This window comes from Canis lupus, chromosome 22 (assembly GCF_048164855.1).
Source record: "Canis lupus baileyi chromosome 22, mCanLup2.hap1, whole genome shotgun sequence".
Classification (NCBI taxonomy): Eukaryota; Metazoa; Chordata; class Mammalia; order Carnivora; family Canidae; genus Canis; species Canis lupus.
In genome coordinates this window covers 19,762,864-19,778,670 of record NC_132859.1, presented here as the reverse complement: position 1 = coordinate 19,778,670, position 15,807 = coordinate 19,762,864, and the positions used below count along the sequence as shown (strand labels likewise).

General features: G+C 36.9%; 1 protein-coding gene across 11 annotated transcripts in view; it reads right to left on the bottom strand.

Moving 5' to 3' along the window:
- STAG1 (STAG1 cohesin complex component) overlaps nucleotides 1–15,807 on the bottom strand; it is a 393,663-nt gene that overhangs the window by 2,443 nt on the left and 375,413 nt on the right. For all 11 annotated transcript variants that reach the window (XM_072792608.1, XM_072792615.1, XM_072792616.1 and 8 more), the window contains 4 exons: nucleotides 7,775–7,980; nucleotides 4,067–4,241; nucleotides 1,809–1,919; nucleotides 1,178–1,292 (listed from right to left, as the gene is read on the bottom strand). In XM_072792608.1, the coding sequence (XP_072648709.1) occupies nucleotides 1,178–1,292; nucleotides 1,809–1,919; nucleotides 4,067–4,241; nucleotides 7,775–7,980 (607 nt within the window). The remainder of the gene's footprint in view (nucleotides 1–1,177; nucleotides 1,293–1,808; nucleotides 1,920–4,066; nucleotides 4,242–7,774; nucleotides 7,981–15,807) is intronic.

Here is a 15,807-nt window from a genome sequence, read left to right as displayed (position 1 = left end):
AGAACATGCCTTTGAATCATGGAATGATTATAAAATTGATCTCTCAATTCCCCAAAGCAGGTAGATGGAAAGCTACAGATAGGAAGGGAGAGAATGGAGTGACATGATATCCTTTATATTTCTTAGAAAAGCTTTTCATTATAGAAGATTTAAAACCTACAAAGCAGAACATTATGGACTAAATTACATCCCTCCAAATTCACATATTGAAGCCCTAACTCCCAGTACCTCAGAATGTGACCTCAGAATGTTATTTGGACATAGGACCTATAAAAAGATACTGAGTTAAATAAAATGAGGTCATATGAGTGGATTCTAATCTGATTTATATCCTTCTAAGAGGAGACACATAGGAAAGATCATATGAAGACCAAAGAACTGACCATCTACAAGGAGAGAAGTCTCAATGAAATCTCTGAGAAGCCTCAATCTCCCCGATACCATGATCTCAGACTTTTATAGCCTCCAGAAATGTTAGAAAATTTTTATTGTTTAAGCCACCTATTCAGTGGTACTTGTATAGCAGCCCTTGCAAATTAATACATAAAGAAGTTCAATCAACTCCCATGTACCCAGCACCTAGCTTCAACTGTCAAACCTTTGGCTAATCTCATTTCATTGAGTCTCCACACTGTTTTTTCTTATCTATGTCATTTTACCCAAAACCGCTTCAAAATGAATTTCTGATGGAAATTCCAAAACAAAAACAAAAAACCCAAATATAACCACCATGTATTACTATTCCTGACAAAGTCAGTAATTTCTTAATATCACCTATACCTAGTCCATATTCAGGTTTCCTTATTTCAAAGATGTTTTTTCACACTGAACAAATATGGTTCATATTCGGTGCTGGAACACACTGTATCATCAGATTCCAAGTTTAAGAGAACAGATGCACACTCTATACGGAAAGATATAGTGTGAGCCCCTTCTCCAGAAGGTAATAAGGAACTAGTTCCTGTTATTGCCAGAATTTAAAATCTGACTACTAGGAAAGCAGGCTTGAAAAATACAAGCTCATCCAAATGTGCTAAGCATTACACTGGTCCTGCCTGCTGCCATGTTTACAACCTTCACACCTCTCCTTCCCATGGGATTCTGAAAACAAGAGCATCATCTTACACCAACACTTTCACATATTTTAAGAGAATGAAATGTATGGAAATTTCCTTACCAGATCAATAACCATGGTGTCTTCAAACTCTTCATTCATATCTTCTAACTGGCTCCGGGATGACATCATCACATCTTCAAAGATGGGCTCAGCATCTTCCTCCATTAAGCCCCGACTGATAAGGAAAAAGCATGATCAGGAAGATGTTCAGACTCCTGGGATTTGGAGTCCTGGCTCTTTCTTACAGTAGGTCTTCTAACCAATGAAAGCATAGGTCCCAGTCACAACCCATAGGCTGCATAATCTATGAACCTGAACTCCTAAGGTAAATAAGGATCATTTATTTGTTTCATTCAAGATTTTTTTAACATTTACTTAGCTATGTATCAATTCCCACAAAACTCTGATTGGTATCATTATCCCAAATTTACAAATGCAGAACCCGAGGCATTGAGATTTTAGAGCTTGCCAAGGCCATGGAGCTGACAAGTGGCAGCACTAGGATATAAATGGTGAAAGCCTCAAAAGTTCACACCCTCTATTTCTATCCTACATTGCATGGCATATACTGAATTATACTAATTACAATTAACTCCTCTTCTGAGTCCAAATGTCTGAGGAAAGCTGTCATTCCACAAAATGACCAGCATCACATAGTCATGTTCTTGTGATACTTGATGATAGCACTTACACGGCATGCCTTACTCCAGTTCTCACTTTCATGTAGTTCATTCCTGTTCTGTCCTTCCGATTTAAATCTTCTAATTTCGGTTGGCCTAACCAAGAAATCTGCATCTGAGGACTAAGAGAATACATTATTCATTTTGTGACAAAAGATAAATTTAGCTAATCAGTCCCGTGCTAAGAAGGCCATAGTTGGTTGGCCTACTCGCAATGTATGAGGAGTTACCTGGACTTATAGAGTCAAGGGTGAGTCAAATCATTGTTGAAGGATCTACCTTTGCAAAAATGGCAGTAAGTTGCCCAAAGAGATGCCTAAGTCTCCAAGAGATGCTGGTTGTGGCTGCTTGTTAGGTGTAAAGGAAACCAAAGTATGTCACTTCAAAATACTGGCTCTATGGTACAGGTTATTTTGAGCTGAAGGCATTTAAGAAGGAGTGAACACAGAAAAAGCTCCTCCTTTTCTGCCTTAAGGCAGGAAATAAATTCTCATTTTATGGGAGACAGACTCTTACCAATCCAGAGATGGCACAAGAGGAATCTGCAAACAAACCTTGTTAAATCAACCTTATCTTCTTAATTAATTAAAGAAGATATGGACTACATAGTCTCAGTTGAGAGTACTCGTAGTCCAAATCCCCTTGGTCTTATCAGTTCTTCATAAACTTATTCTTTGTTTCAAATGTATAAGAGCTCCCTGCCTTGGTAACTTTGTCAGGTTTTCATTCTATGGTAAAAGCTCCTATGTACATGTAAAGAATTCAATAAAATGTGTATGCTTTTCTCCTCTTGATCTGTCTAAATCTTCAGACCCAGTCAGGGACCCTAAGAGAGGTGGGTAAAATCTTTCCCTCCCCTACCAGTGCTTAATTTATCAGCTTCATTCCCCAAAATCTCTGCCAAACAAGAGTTCCTACTTGGACAGCCAGGCCTCTAAGGGGCAGAAATGATCCTGGTCCTGTGGCTCAGAGCTCTCTAGAGTTGAACAACGAAAATTAACACATTTTTTTCTCGCTCCTTCTTGAACAGATTTGGAGTGAGGTGCATGCTGGATTAAATTTTCACTTGCTCTCTATACTTACTGGCACATGGACACTTGCATAAACACATGCCTCTTGGGGATTTTACAGGATGTAAACCTTAATGGTTTTTGGTAGATAACATCTGCCACATGAAGTTCTCTCTGAGCAGCTGTCTTTATATCATGTGGGGTTAGCACTTTGATTTAATGGATAAACCTATAGCAGGGAAAAGTAGATCACAGAGGGGAGGAACTAATAAGTGGTAAAGTCAGAGAAGTAAGGTAGGGTGCTCAAATAAGGAAAAATCCGGCCTCTAGGAAGTAGGGTGGGAATGCTGGTTATAAGGCAAGTTCTAAGAATGCTGTTATGCAGTGGCTGACAACGACTATCCTTTTAGCTTTGAAGAAATGCAGACGCTCTGAGCAAAGATGCTTTATGAAAACCCAGGATCTGAATAATTCTAACACTGCCTCTTTTCATTTTCAACCTGCTAAATTTGTTGAGTTCAACTGGAAATTCTCCCTCATCCATCAGAGTAATTGAGAGCATTTCCCCAATGTGAACAGAAACACAAGGAGATACGACAACTTAAAAGTCGGATGGAAAACAACAAAGAAAAAGTTAAGGTTGTTTTTTTTTTTAATGTTTTTTTATAGCAGAAGTCATATCATCATCTTGCCTTCTCCAAAATTTTGGGGGCCCCGGTACTAGAAAACATATTAATTACTAGTGTGGGTAAAGGTAAGGCTTTCTTTCTTAGGGAAAGGGCAACTGTTCTCAGAATTTATCAAATATCTTGACAAATACCTTCATCCATAACAGTTTAAAATATAATCTTGACCCAGACAAAGTACTGTTAATTAAATGGATGATAAAAGCAGTAGTCTATTTATTTGGTGTCCAGACTAGTAACAACCTTAGCAGAGACTCTTAGGGAAATAACCTGCATGTGTCTTTCATAAGTCTCGGAGAAGAAACAGACCAATGAATACCTAAACTTCAACTGAAATCAGCACTTATTGAGGCACCATGTTTAGTTTAAAGGTCTCTGGACTTTGATTAACTGATATCCACAAGTGCTGGCAGACTTATTATGTATCTTCTAATATAAAATACATAGCCTCTGCTTGTGGTTTTTTTTCTCACGAACTAATCAATAATATTTTAACAAATAAAGTTTTTCTTTGATAGCTTTTCTTTAACAATTAAGAATTTTATAACAAGAAAATGAATCTTTACTACTTACTTATGTAAAAAGTCAGGTTCAGAACCATGTTCAGACTCAGGTTCCTGAATCTGCTCTCCCATGGGCCGGCTATTCTCCCGCAGTACAGTGGAAGTGAGCTGTGGTGCTGGCAGAGGGCCAGGAGTCTGAATCATGGTGTCAGTCCTGTTTAGCCATGTATTATCCAGACTTTCATCTGTAAAATTCCAGTTAGAGTCACAAAATGTCGAGTGGAGTGAACTCTGGTAGAAGTCACAGCACAGACTTGCAGAACATGGCTCCTGGGTTAGATTGCCTCATTTGAATTCCACTTATACTACTTACTTGTGTGACTTTATGAAAGTTACTGAGCTTCCAAAACTCAGTTTTCTCATATACAAAAGGAGGATATCAATACTCAACCTTATAGAGTTTTAAGGATTAAATGGACGTAGGATATAATAATCAAACATGTTATCCTTACCTTTTCCTCGCTTTCAAGTCTCTCCATCTCTAAGGATTAATTCACTGCAGAAGGGGAAGAATTAGGCCAGCTAGAGACCCCTCTAACCTCCTTTGCTCAAGCAATAAAGGGCCTATTTGCTAGGCTTTTGCAGGAGCCCCAAGTAGCAGCACTTAAAGTCTGGCAGGCCTTTACTGAGAAATCAGTAAATCCCACTGCACAACTCGGACACTGTCACCAGAGAAATAATTCTTTTTGCTAGGTTGTACATGTGGGGATGGGTTAAGAGGCTGTTTTCATGCTTCTAAGTTCTACATCTTTCAGGAAGCCCTCCTTAATCACCCTGCCCAGCCCCTGCTTCCCATTCTCTTTTAACCTCTAGAGGAAACAATTATTCCTACTTACTTAGGATTTAATTACACCTTGGCTTGGAATGGCAGGTGATTTGTCAAGTGTATAGGTTATCTCTGTAATGAGAATTAAATTTCTTCAAGGGACCAAGAGCTGTTTCTTCCTTCTTCTGAAGATCATTTACAAAGATGTGAATATATTAAAGCAGTATTTATGTATCTAAACTATAGGTGGATATAATCTTACATAATTATAAAGCTCCTACTATAAACATTCTAAGTAATTTTCTTAATATGTAAAGACTTAAAAGTATTACTACTATGCTTACTCTTCTGAAGAATTTAAATGAAAAAAAAATTTAAATCACAAAGTACACATACTTTCATACTGAATCTGTTTTTCTTCCTCCATTAAATCTCAGAGATTTGTGCAGCATGTTAGATTCCTCATTTGCTATCAAACATTTCATCTCTCAGTGTTTCAAAAATTGTCAGACACATGTGTATGTTCTAGATCAGCTTTTTGGTTCCTGGAAATACTTACCTAAGGTCATTCCACTGATCCAAAGATCACTATTTAATCCCTTCTTTAGTTAATCAGCAAAAAGAGGTTTCATCTTCTTTTATTCATATCACTTTTCATTCAATATTTAATTCCTAATTTTTATTTTTTACTACACTTAAAATTTTATAAGAATGGTATCACTTATGCTATTAACTTGGTAAACCTATCTTTCAGCTCTACTACATGTCATCTTTTCTAGAAAATCTTTCCTGATTTGTTAAGAGTTTGATCACTCCCCTTATATTCCAGAAAACCTTTTGGCCCATCAGAGCACTTCCCAATTGGTACTAAAATTGCTTGCTTCTCTGCCTTCCCATGTGCCTATCTGGACTGTGAACATTTTTATTAATACCTAATCTCCAGCATTTCCCACAGATCTTAGAAAGGTGCTTGGTAAAGACTTAATGAATAACTTCAAGAACAACTCACTCTTCTTGAAGAGATCCCCCTAACCCTTCAGGGTACTTCAATAAAAACACTTCTTGCAAAGCTTTCTCATTTTTATTCCAAACAGATAAAACTGCTGCCTAAGGATTCTGGGCACATGACCTACCTTAGTCTCTTGGTAAATTTCAATCTGACAAAAAGCAAGTTTTCTTTTTTGCAATTTAACAACAACCAAATTATCTGGTCCATATATGCTTTTCTTTGTCCTGAAGATAATACTGACTGCCCCATTAGTGAATTTTATATGGTTAAATTCTCTAAGCTTTAGTTTCTTCTGTGTGAAATACAGATAATAGTGTTGAACTCACAGTTCATTCATAAAACATTTATATAGCATTTACTGTGTGGCACGGACTGACCTAAGTGCTTTACAGATGTTAGTTAAGTAAATGATTAAATGCTAACACATTCCTGGTACACAGCAAGAATTTAATGAATGTTGGCTAAAATGAGTATTACCTCTAAGAAAAAGCTAAAGGAATATCTATATATCCAGATTTAAATCCAGATAGATGGGATTGATGGATGGATTGATTGATAGATGGATGGATTGGGTGGGGGGGGGGGCATCCTGATAGATGATGCTCTAGAAGGCATTTTCAAAAGCAAGTGACTGGAGTCATTATTTAGAGAAAAGTTTAGGAACCTATACTACAAAGATAAAGTTTAGTATTTTCATTCTCTGGACCAAAAAGATTTTCAGTCCCAAATGTAAAACTTGAAAGAAAATCTTTAACATTAATTCTGTAAATATTTTCGTATCTTTTATTCTCTTTGAAGTATTGATATTCTGACAATAGTAGCTAACATTTACTGCAAGCTACCTATGTACCAAGCTCTTTGCTAAGTAACCTCTCTGTGTATATACTGTCTTATTTGGAATATCTCATTTAACATTTACAATATTTACAAGATAGGTACTCTGATCATCCCTTATTTGATCAGTGATTGAGGCTTAGGGAGGTTAAATCACATGCTCAAAAGTCATACAGCTTAAAACTAGAAAGCCAAGTATGAATTCTAGAACTCTAATTTCAGAGTTTGTGCTCTTCATCGGTGGTCAGTAGTGCCTCCCTAATGATGAAAGAAACAGATTTAAATTCTAATTAATTTTGCTACAGGTTGTAGCAAAATCCTTCATGAATCACTAGTTTTTAGGAAGCAGAGGTGAGATGCTGAAAGATAAACAGAAGGTTGTAAAAGGAGCAGAGGAATGGGATTCAGATCACTGCCTTCCTCTCTCTTGGTCTGGAGAACATTTATTAAGAAAAGCATGGAGATGGTGGAAGGCTCTTTCAGGGAATAGCATGTTTACTTTGAGTTTTCTTAGTTTAAGAGTAATGCTCTAACAAAGCAATTTTCAGTCTTTTTTGGATACATGAATAACTACCAATGATCACACATTCATGACAACTCAGCTCCCTGTTTCCCACAGTCCGTGAGGGTTATAAAACCAAAGTTGGCTATCATTATTTTAACGCACAAAAATATTCATCCATGGGGTAGAAATTGAAAGTTGTTTTGGTATATTCAATTTGCTGCAGAGGTCTACTCTCAACTTATTAGAATCCCTTCTACATTAGAATGAATTTTGATAACTGACATTATGACTCTCTTCTTTTAAATTTTAATGTATTACAGGGTCTATGACATGGGAATCAATTTTATAAATCTTTAAAACTGTTTGCTCTTTTTCTCTGCACCATCTTCCTCTGTGTTTCATGCTCTTCCAACTTCTTTTTCCTTGACCCTTTTATGTTCCATTTTATGTTTTCCAACTTTTTGCCTTAACCTCTCAGTATGTGTCAAATATACAAGGATATAATCTGCTTAACAGTATTACCCTGCTTCAACAAATCTGCCACTTTACTTACCTCTGCAACAGTAAGCAAACTACTTGTCACACAGAATAAAGGCAGACTTACCTTCTACTCTTTTTTTGTGAAGTGGGGGTCGTCCTTTCTTATTCCTCACTGAGGACGTTTTACTGCTGCTACTTCCACTGTTCACAGACATTCTATCATCTTCACCTCCAGTGACTAATGAATTTCTATAGGAAATGAGTGGAAGCCATACATCTTCTCGCCTTTCCATCATCTGCTCCGTAAGGAATTTTTCTAGGTATGAATGACTAGAAACACAATAAAAGAAACAGTGATTTTCATGATAGCACTTCATGAATCACTAATTTAATTGTTTAATAAAGTGAGGCTCTCTCTTTGAAAGTTCTGAAGAATCCCCAAGGACATACGTTATACTGTTAACAGTAGTTACCTCTCGAAAAGAGGGAGGAGAATGTAAGGTTTTGCTTCACATATTCCTGGAATACGTTTATTGTTCCAATTTTACTATATATGCTGCTGAAGTGAGCACTGGAATGCTTTTGCATAGGTGAATGTATTACTAAGGTTGTGTGTGTTAACAGTGTTGTTTTTTTTTTTTTTAAGATTTTATTTATTTATTCATGAGAGACACAGAGAGAGAGAGACAGGCAGACACAGGCAGAAGGAGAAGCAGGCTCCATGCAGGGAGCTTGACGTGGGACTCAATCCTGAGTCTCCAGGACTAGGCCCTGGGCTTAAGGCGGCACGCTAAACTGCTGAGTCACCCGGACTGCCCTATATCAATGTCAAAAAAAAAAAAAAAAAAAAAAAAAAAATCAGTTTAGCTCAAAAGATTATTGAATTTTCTTTTAAAGTGTTCAAACCAGGGCCAGATTTCTATAATGGTGGATGGAGAAGCTTTGCATAACAACTTTTTAACTGGTGAAAACGATAAAAGACAATTATTTAAAGTATTTATAAATTGCCCTAAGGGCATAGAGAAATATGTTCTAAGAGAGAAACATTTATTCAAGAAAATCTACTAAATCTCAGTAAAACAGTTTATAGCACTTTTGAACCCTTCCCTTGTCCATTGTCCCATCCCCCACCACTGCTCTGTGTTATGGAGGTATTATTCCAGGAGCTCTACTCTAGACAGACACAGATAAGATGGGAGCTCCTCATCTAGACCTACCTTGGAAGAAGTAGGAGGCTCCCCCCTTCCCCATTCCCTACTCATCGGGCACTAACTCCCTCTCAGGCAAAACAGGCTAAGGGACAAGCTAAGAGCTAGGGGTTACTCCTCGACACCTGCCCACAGAAAAGGGGTGTTATTCTGGGAGAAGAGGGATGTTGTCACACCCCTAGCTCCTGCTGAGTGGCATAAAAGTTCTACCCATCAACCAAACAAAGAGTAGAGCAGTCAGAAATTTAACAGAGAAAACCAGGGAAAAGATAGCCAAGAAGAGCCCTCCTGGGATCACAGATGATCCTAGATGTTGGCAAGGATCTGCACATATGCTTAAGCTGCACCCACTCATGGGCAAAAAGAACAGTGGATGAGGGCAGTCTTGTTATCATTCCCAATGCCCCACATCGATATATCAACATAGGGAGGAAGCCTCCCTGGCACAAAGGGCTCAAGTACAAACCTCTACCCAAACACTGGTTGAAAAATAAACTATGACCCACAAGCAACTCTTAGAAAGGCAGACTTAAAGATAAAATCATAGTAGACTGGTTTCCAGTTCTTCATGTAAGGAGCCTGGAAGTTGTCACTGCATCCGTATCAAGTAAAGAGCTCAACAGACTAAAAAATCAACAACTTCCTGGATCCACAGAGAGGAAAACAGCTTTCCTCAAGACTGGAAGACACAGGAGGTAACAGCTTATTGGAACAGACAGAAACAGAACTACCTACCTTGAGCACCATGGCTGGGGCAGGAAATTTTGCCATAATTCATAAATTGTTAGAGGTTCTCTGTGGACAAGTCTGAGAGTTCCAAACTCAGGGGACTCAGTGATAGGGAGACCTCTTCATAATGTGAGATTTACCTCCAGAAGCTCAATCAGATTTCCACAATAAAATATCAGAAAAAACTCCCTGAACTTAAGGCAGGGGGAGAGGAAAAGGAACCATTTTGAAATCTGCCAGAGTATATTATTCTTTTTTTTTTTTAAGATTATTTTTGGATTCACTCATTAGAGAGAGAGCGAGAGTCAGAGAGAGCAGGGGCCTCAGAGGGAGGGGGAGAAGCAGACTCCCCGCTGAGCAAAGAGCCTGATGCAGGACTTGATCCTAGGACCCTAGGACCATGACCTGAGCTGAAGGCAGATGCTTAACTGACTGAGCTACCCACGTGCCCCAGAGTATATTATTCTTAATAAAACCTCTTTTCAGGAGAAACAGGTTAAGTAGAGCACAACTTGCAGGGAAATACCCAACTCCAGCCCACTCTACATTTTGTCCCAACTATGGGTAAAGAAAAAAACTAAGAAACACTTGTGAAATTTATGTCCAGGGGCATAGGTTCACTAACAGATTGAGACCTATAGGACTACAGAGTGCTTCCTCTCTTCCCATGCTTCATCATCATATTACTAAAGGTTTATAGTACATATTACTGCAAATGTTTACAGCAGTTCCTTTTATCCAGTACAGCATGTCTGGCTATCAAGACAAAATTGTAAGGCATACCAAAAGGCAAAGATATATTTTGAAGGACAGAGCAAACACCAGAATCAGACGTGGCAAAAATAATAGAATTATCAGACTGGCAATTTAAAACAACTATCAATATGCTAAAGGGCTCTAATGGAAAGAGTAGACAGCATACGAAGACATGAACAATGAAAGAAGACAGATGGAAATCCTAAGAACCAAAAAGAAATGCTAGAGATGACAACTGTAAAGGAAACAAACAATGCCTCTGGTAAGCTTATTTGTAAGACTAGACACAGCTGAGGAAAAAAACCTCTGCTCTAGGGGACATGGCAAGAGAATCCTTGAAAACTGAAAAGCAAAGAGAATATAGATGGAGAAAAAACATAACATCTGACTACAATAACAACTATAAAAGGTGTGAACATAATGGAATATCAGAAGGAGATACACGACAATAATAACAATAATTTAAAACAAAAATGACAGCGAATTTTCCCAAATTAACATCAGATACCAAACCTTAGATCCAGGAAACTCAGAAAATACCAAAAAGGATAAAAATGACAAAAGTACTACATTTTCATAAGCTCAATCAGATTTCCACAATAAAATATCAGAAAAAACTCCTGAAAGAAGCCAGAAGAAAAAGACATACTTTATGGGGTCTAACTTCTCCTTAAAAACCATGCAAGCAAGAAGACAGTGGAGTAAAGGATTAAGAGAAAAACTCCACCAAACTAGAATTCTGTGCCCTGTAAAATTACCCTTTATTTTTTTTTTAATTTTTATTTATTTATGATAGTCACACACAGAGAGAGAGAGAGGCAGAGACATAGGCAGAGGGAGAAGCAGGCTCCATGCACCGGGAGCCCGACGTGGGATTTGATCTCGGGTCTCCAGGATCGCGCCCTGGGCCAAAGGCAGGTGCCAAACCACTGCGCCACCTAGGGATCCCTAAAATTACCCTTTAAAAGTGAAGGAAAAATAAAGACTTTCTCAGACAAATAAAAATTGAGAAAATTCTTGCTAGAAGACCTGCTTTGCATGAAATGTTAAAAGAAGTGCTTTAGAAGGGCACTTAGGTGGTTCAGTCAGTTAAGCATCAGACTTGGTTTCAGGGTTGAGATAGAGCCCTGCATTGGGCTCCATACTCTGAACAGTCTGCTTGAGATACTCTCCCTCTCCCTCTGCCTCTTTTCCCACACATGCACTCTCTCTCTCAAATAAATAAAATCTTAAAAAAAAAAAGAAATGCTTTAGAAGGAAAATAATATAGGTCAGAGACAATCTGCATAAAGAACACTGAAGAAAGAAATATAAAAACGTTAATTTTTCTTAACTGATCTAACAAGTTTTTGCTCAAAATAATACCAACAATGTATTTGATTATGTATGCTTTGTATATATCATATATATGCATATATATTTGGATATATATATGAAATGAATGACACCAATGATACAAGAGATAGGAGGAATGAATTAGGATTATTCTGTTATTATAAGGTACTCATACTACCCATGAAATGATAGAGTATTATTTAAACGTGGACTTACATTAGCTGTAAATATATATTGTAAACTCTAAGGCAACCACTTAAAGAGTATCAACATGCTGAGAAAAGAGAGCAAATGGGATCATAAAATGCTCAATTAAAACTTTTTGCAAAAGGCAGAAAAAAGAGTGGAAGACAAAATAAAAGCAAAGAACAGGGCAACAAATAGAAACAGTAAGGAATATGTAGGTGTAATCCAACTATATCAATAATCAATTTGAATATCAATGTTATAAGTGCACCAAGTAGAAGACTGTCAGAGTGGATTAAAAAAACAAGACTCAAGTATAGGCTGTCTACAATAAATCTACTTTAAATGTAAAGACACATATAAATTAAAAGTAAGTAAATGGACAATAATAATTATCAAAAGAGTAGTTACATTTTAGACAGAGCACACTTCAAAGTAAGGAAAGTTATCAGAAATAAAGGGCATTATACAGTGATACAGGAGTCAATTCTCCAAGAGATATAATAATCCTTACCATGTATGTGCTTACAACAGAGCATCAAACTATATGAGGCAAAAACTAACTGCAAACAGAAACTGCAATTAGAAATAGATGAATCCACTATCACAGTTGAAGACTTCAACATCCCTCTAATCAGAAATGGACAGTTTCAGCAGCCAGAAAATCAGTAAGGACATAGTTGAACTCAACAACACCATCAGTCAACTAGATAGAATTAATATCTACAGACTAACTACAACCAAAAGCAGAATACACATTTCTCTCAAGCTCACCTGTTAACATTCATCAAGAGTTTACATTCTAGGTCATAAAACACATCTTAACAAATTTAAAAGAACAAAAATCATACAATGTTTGCTCTTAAAATTAATTAGAAATTTAATTAAAATAGAAATCATTATCAGGAAGATACACAGAGATTAAACATTATGCTTTAAAATAACACATGAGATAAAGAAGAAATCCCAAGGGAAATTTAAAAACATTTGGAACTAAATGAAAATAATAGCATACCAAATTTGTGCAATGCAGTGAAAGCAGTGGTTAAAAAAAAGTTATAGCACTGATGCACATACCAGAAAGGAAAAAGATTCAAAATCAATAATCTAAGCTTCTACTTTAGAAAACTAGAAAAAGATAACCAAAATAGAGTGAAAGAAAATAATAAAAATTGGAGTAGAAATCAATGAAATTAAAAACAGAAAGTAATATAGAAAATCAGCAAAATTAAAAGCTAGTTCTTTGAAAAGAACAGTAAAATTGATTGGTCTCTAGACAGCCCTCAGGGGGTGGTGGAGGGAGGAAGAGAGGGTAACAAACTACTAATACCAGAAATTAAAGAGAACACATCATTACAGATCCTATGGACATTAACAGGAAAGTAAAGGAATACTACAAACAACTCTATGCCCACATCAAAGAGACCAATTACTTGAAATACACAAACTGTCAAATTTCACACAAGAAGAAACAGACAATCTGAATAGGCCTGTATCTATTAAATGAATTGATTCAATAATAAATATAGTCAAACTGATCTCTGACAAAAGGAGCAACGGCAATAAAATGGAAGAAAGGCAGTCTCTTCAGTAAGTGGTGCTAGAACAACTGGATGTTCATAAGCAAATAAATTAATCCAGACAGACCTTTTGTCTTTCACAAAAATCAACTCAAAATGGATTAATAACCTAAATGTAAATCTATAGAAAACAATATAGAAGAAAACCTAGATAACCCAGGGTATGGCAATGACTTTTTCTTTTTTTAAGATTTATTTATTCATGAGAGGGGGAGGAGGAGCGGGGGCAAAGACATAGGCAGAGGGAGAAGCAGACTCCATGCAGGGAGCCTGATGTGGAACTTGATCCTGGGACTCCAGGATCACACCCTGGGTGGAGGGCAGGCACTAAACTGCTGAGCCACCAGGCATCCTGGCAATGACTTTTTAGATACAACACTAAAGGCAAGGTCCCTGGAATAGTAATTGTTGATGTGGGAGTTAAAATTAAAAACTTTCGTTCTGCAAAAGACACTGTCTAGAGAAAGATGATAACTACAGACTGGGAGAAAATATTTGCAAAATACACATATGATAAAGGAACTGCTATCTAACAAAGAATTCTTAAAAACAACCTGATTGAAAAATGGCCTTCAGATATGAATAAATACCTTACCAAAGAAAATATACAGATGGCAAATAAGCACATGAAAAGATACTCCACCTCATATGTTATTAGGGAAATGCAAATTAAAATGAAATACCACAACACAGAATGACACTATCCAATTCTGGTGAGGATGCAGAACAGAAACTCTCATACATTGCTGGTGGGAACAGAAAATGGTATAGCAACTTTGGAAGACAGTTTGGCAGTTTATAACAAAACTAAACATACTCTTACCATGTGATCCAGCAATCACACACCTCAAAAGACCTGACAAATTAAGTCCTCACAATTACTTATACAGGGATGTTCATAGCACTTTTATTCATAACTGCCAAAACTAGAAAGTAACTAATAATGTCCTTCAGTAGGTGAATGGATAAATCATTTGGGGGTACTTCTAGGCAATGGAATATTACTCAACACAAAAAAGAAATGAGCTATTAAGCAATAAAAAGACACTGAGGAACTTTAAATGTATATTACTAAGTGAAAGAAGATTATCTGAAAAGGCTACATACTCTGTGATTCCAACTATATAACATTCTGGAAAAGGCAAAATTATAGAAACAGTAAAATGATCACTGCAAGGGATTAGGGAGGAGAGGAAGGATGCACAAGCAGAACAGGATTTTTAGGGAAGTGAAAAAAATACTCCATGATACCATAATGATGGAGGCATGTCATTAGATATTTGTCTAAACCCACAGAATGTACAACATCAAGAGTGAACTTGATGTAATGTTGAACATGTAATCATGTAATCATGAACATTGGTGATTGTGATGGGTCAAAGGTAGATTGATGAATTGTAACTACAGTATCACTTTGGTGGTAGATGTTGACAATGGGGAGGCTAGGGTAGGGGGATATATGGGAATTCTCTGTATCTTTCCTTTAATTTTGCTGTGAACCACAACTTCTCTAAAAATTAAGCTAAATCAAAAAAAAATTAAGCTAAATCAAATAAAACCAAATTGAAATACATTAATTTAAATCACATACTTCCCTGGTCTGGAAGACTGCACATACCCAAGGCTGCCCTTCTCAGGAGCAATCAGAGAGGGAATTTCCAAGCTGCTAGTCTGGTTGACCATGGGACAAAGTAAACCCCCTAACTGTGATAGCAGCCTTCAAAAGCCACACATATCTCAAATAGTAAAAAGTAAAAATCTAAATGACCCAGGAGGTTTAAGTGCAACTTTTGATTAATGAGTCTAATGCTGATATAGGGGTGACTCCTAGGTATTTAAGCCAAATGATAAACAAGAGGAAAAAAATCTGAGTAGGGACAGCAGAGACTGCATGCACACTGCAAGAGAAACAGACTTCAAAGAGTTTGTTCATCCAAGTCTTTAAACAAATGATCAAACAACATCAATATCTAGGGGCACAGCAAATCAGTATCATGAGTAGCTAAATTATTTCACAATATATCCTACGTGCAACATTATCAAAACTGTTCAGTTTTCAACAAAAAATTATGAGACATTCAAATAAATAGGGAAGTGTGACCTATATAAAGCAGTAAAAAATGAGCGATAAAAATGGTGGTCCATAAAGGTTATAAAGCTATTATTTAAAAATATTCAAAGAACTAAAAATATATATAAAGAATGAAGAGGGAGGGGCAAGATGGCGAAAGAGTAGGGTCCCCAAGTCACCTGTCCCCACCAAATTACCTAGATAACCTTCAAATCATCCTGAAAATCTACGAATTCGGCCTGAGATTTCAAGAGAGAACACCTGGAATGCTACAGTGAGAAGAGTTCACACT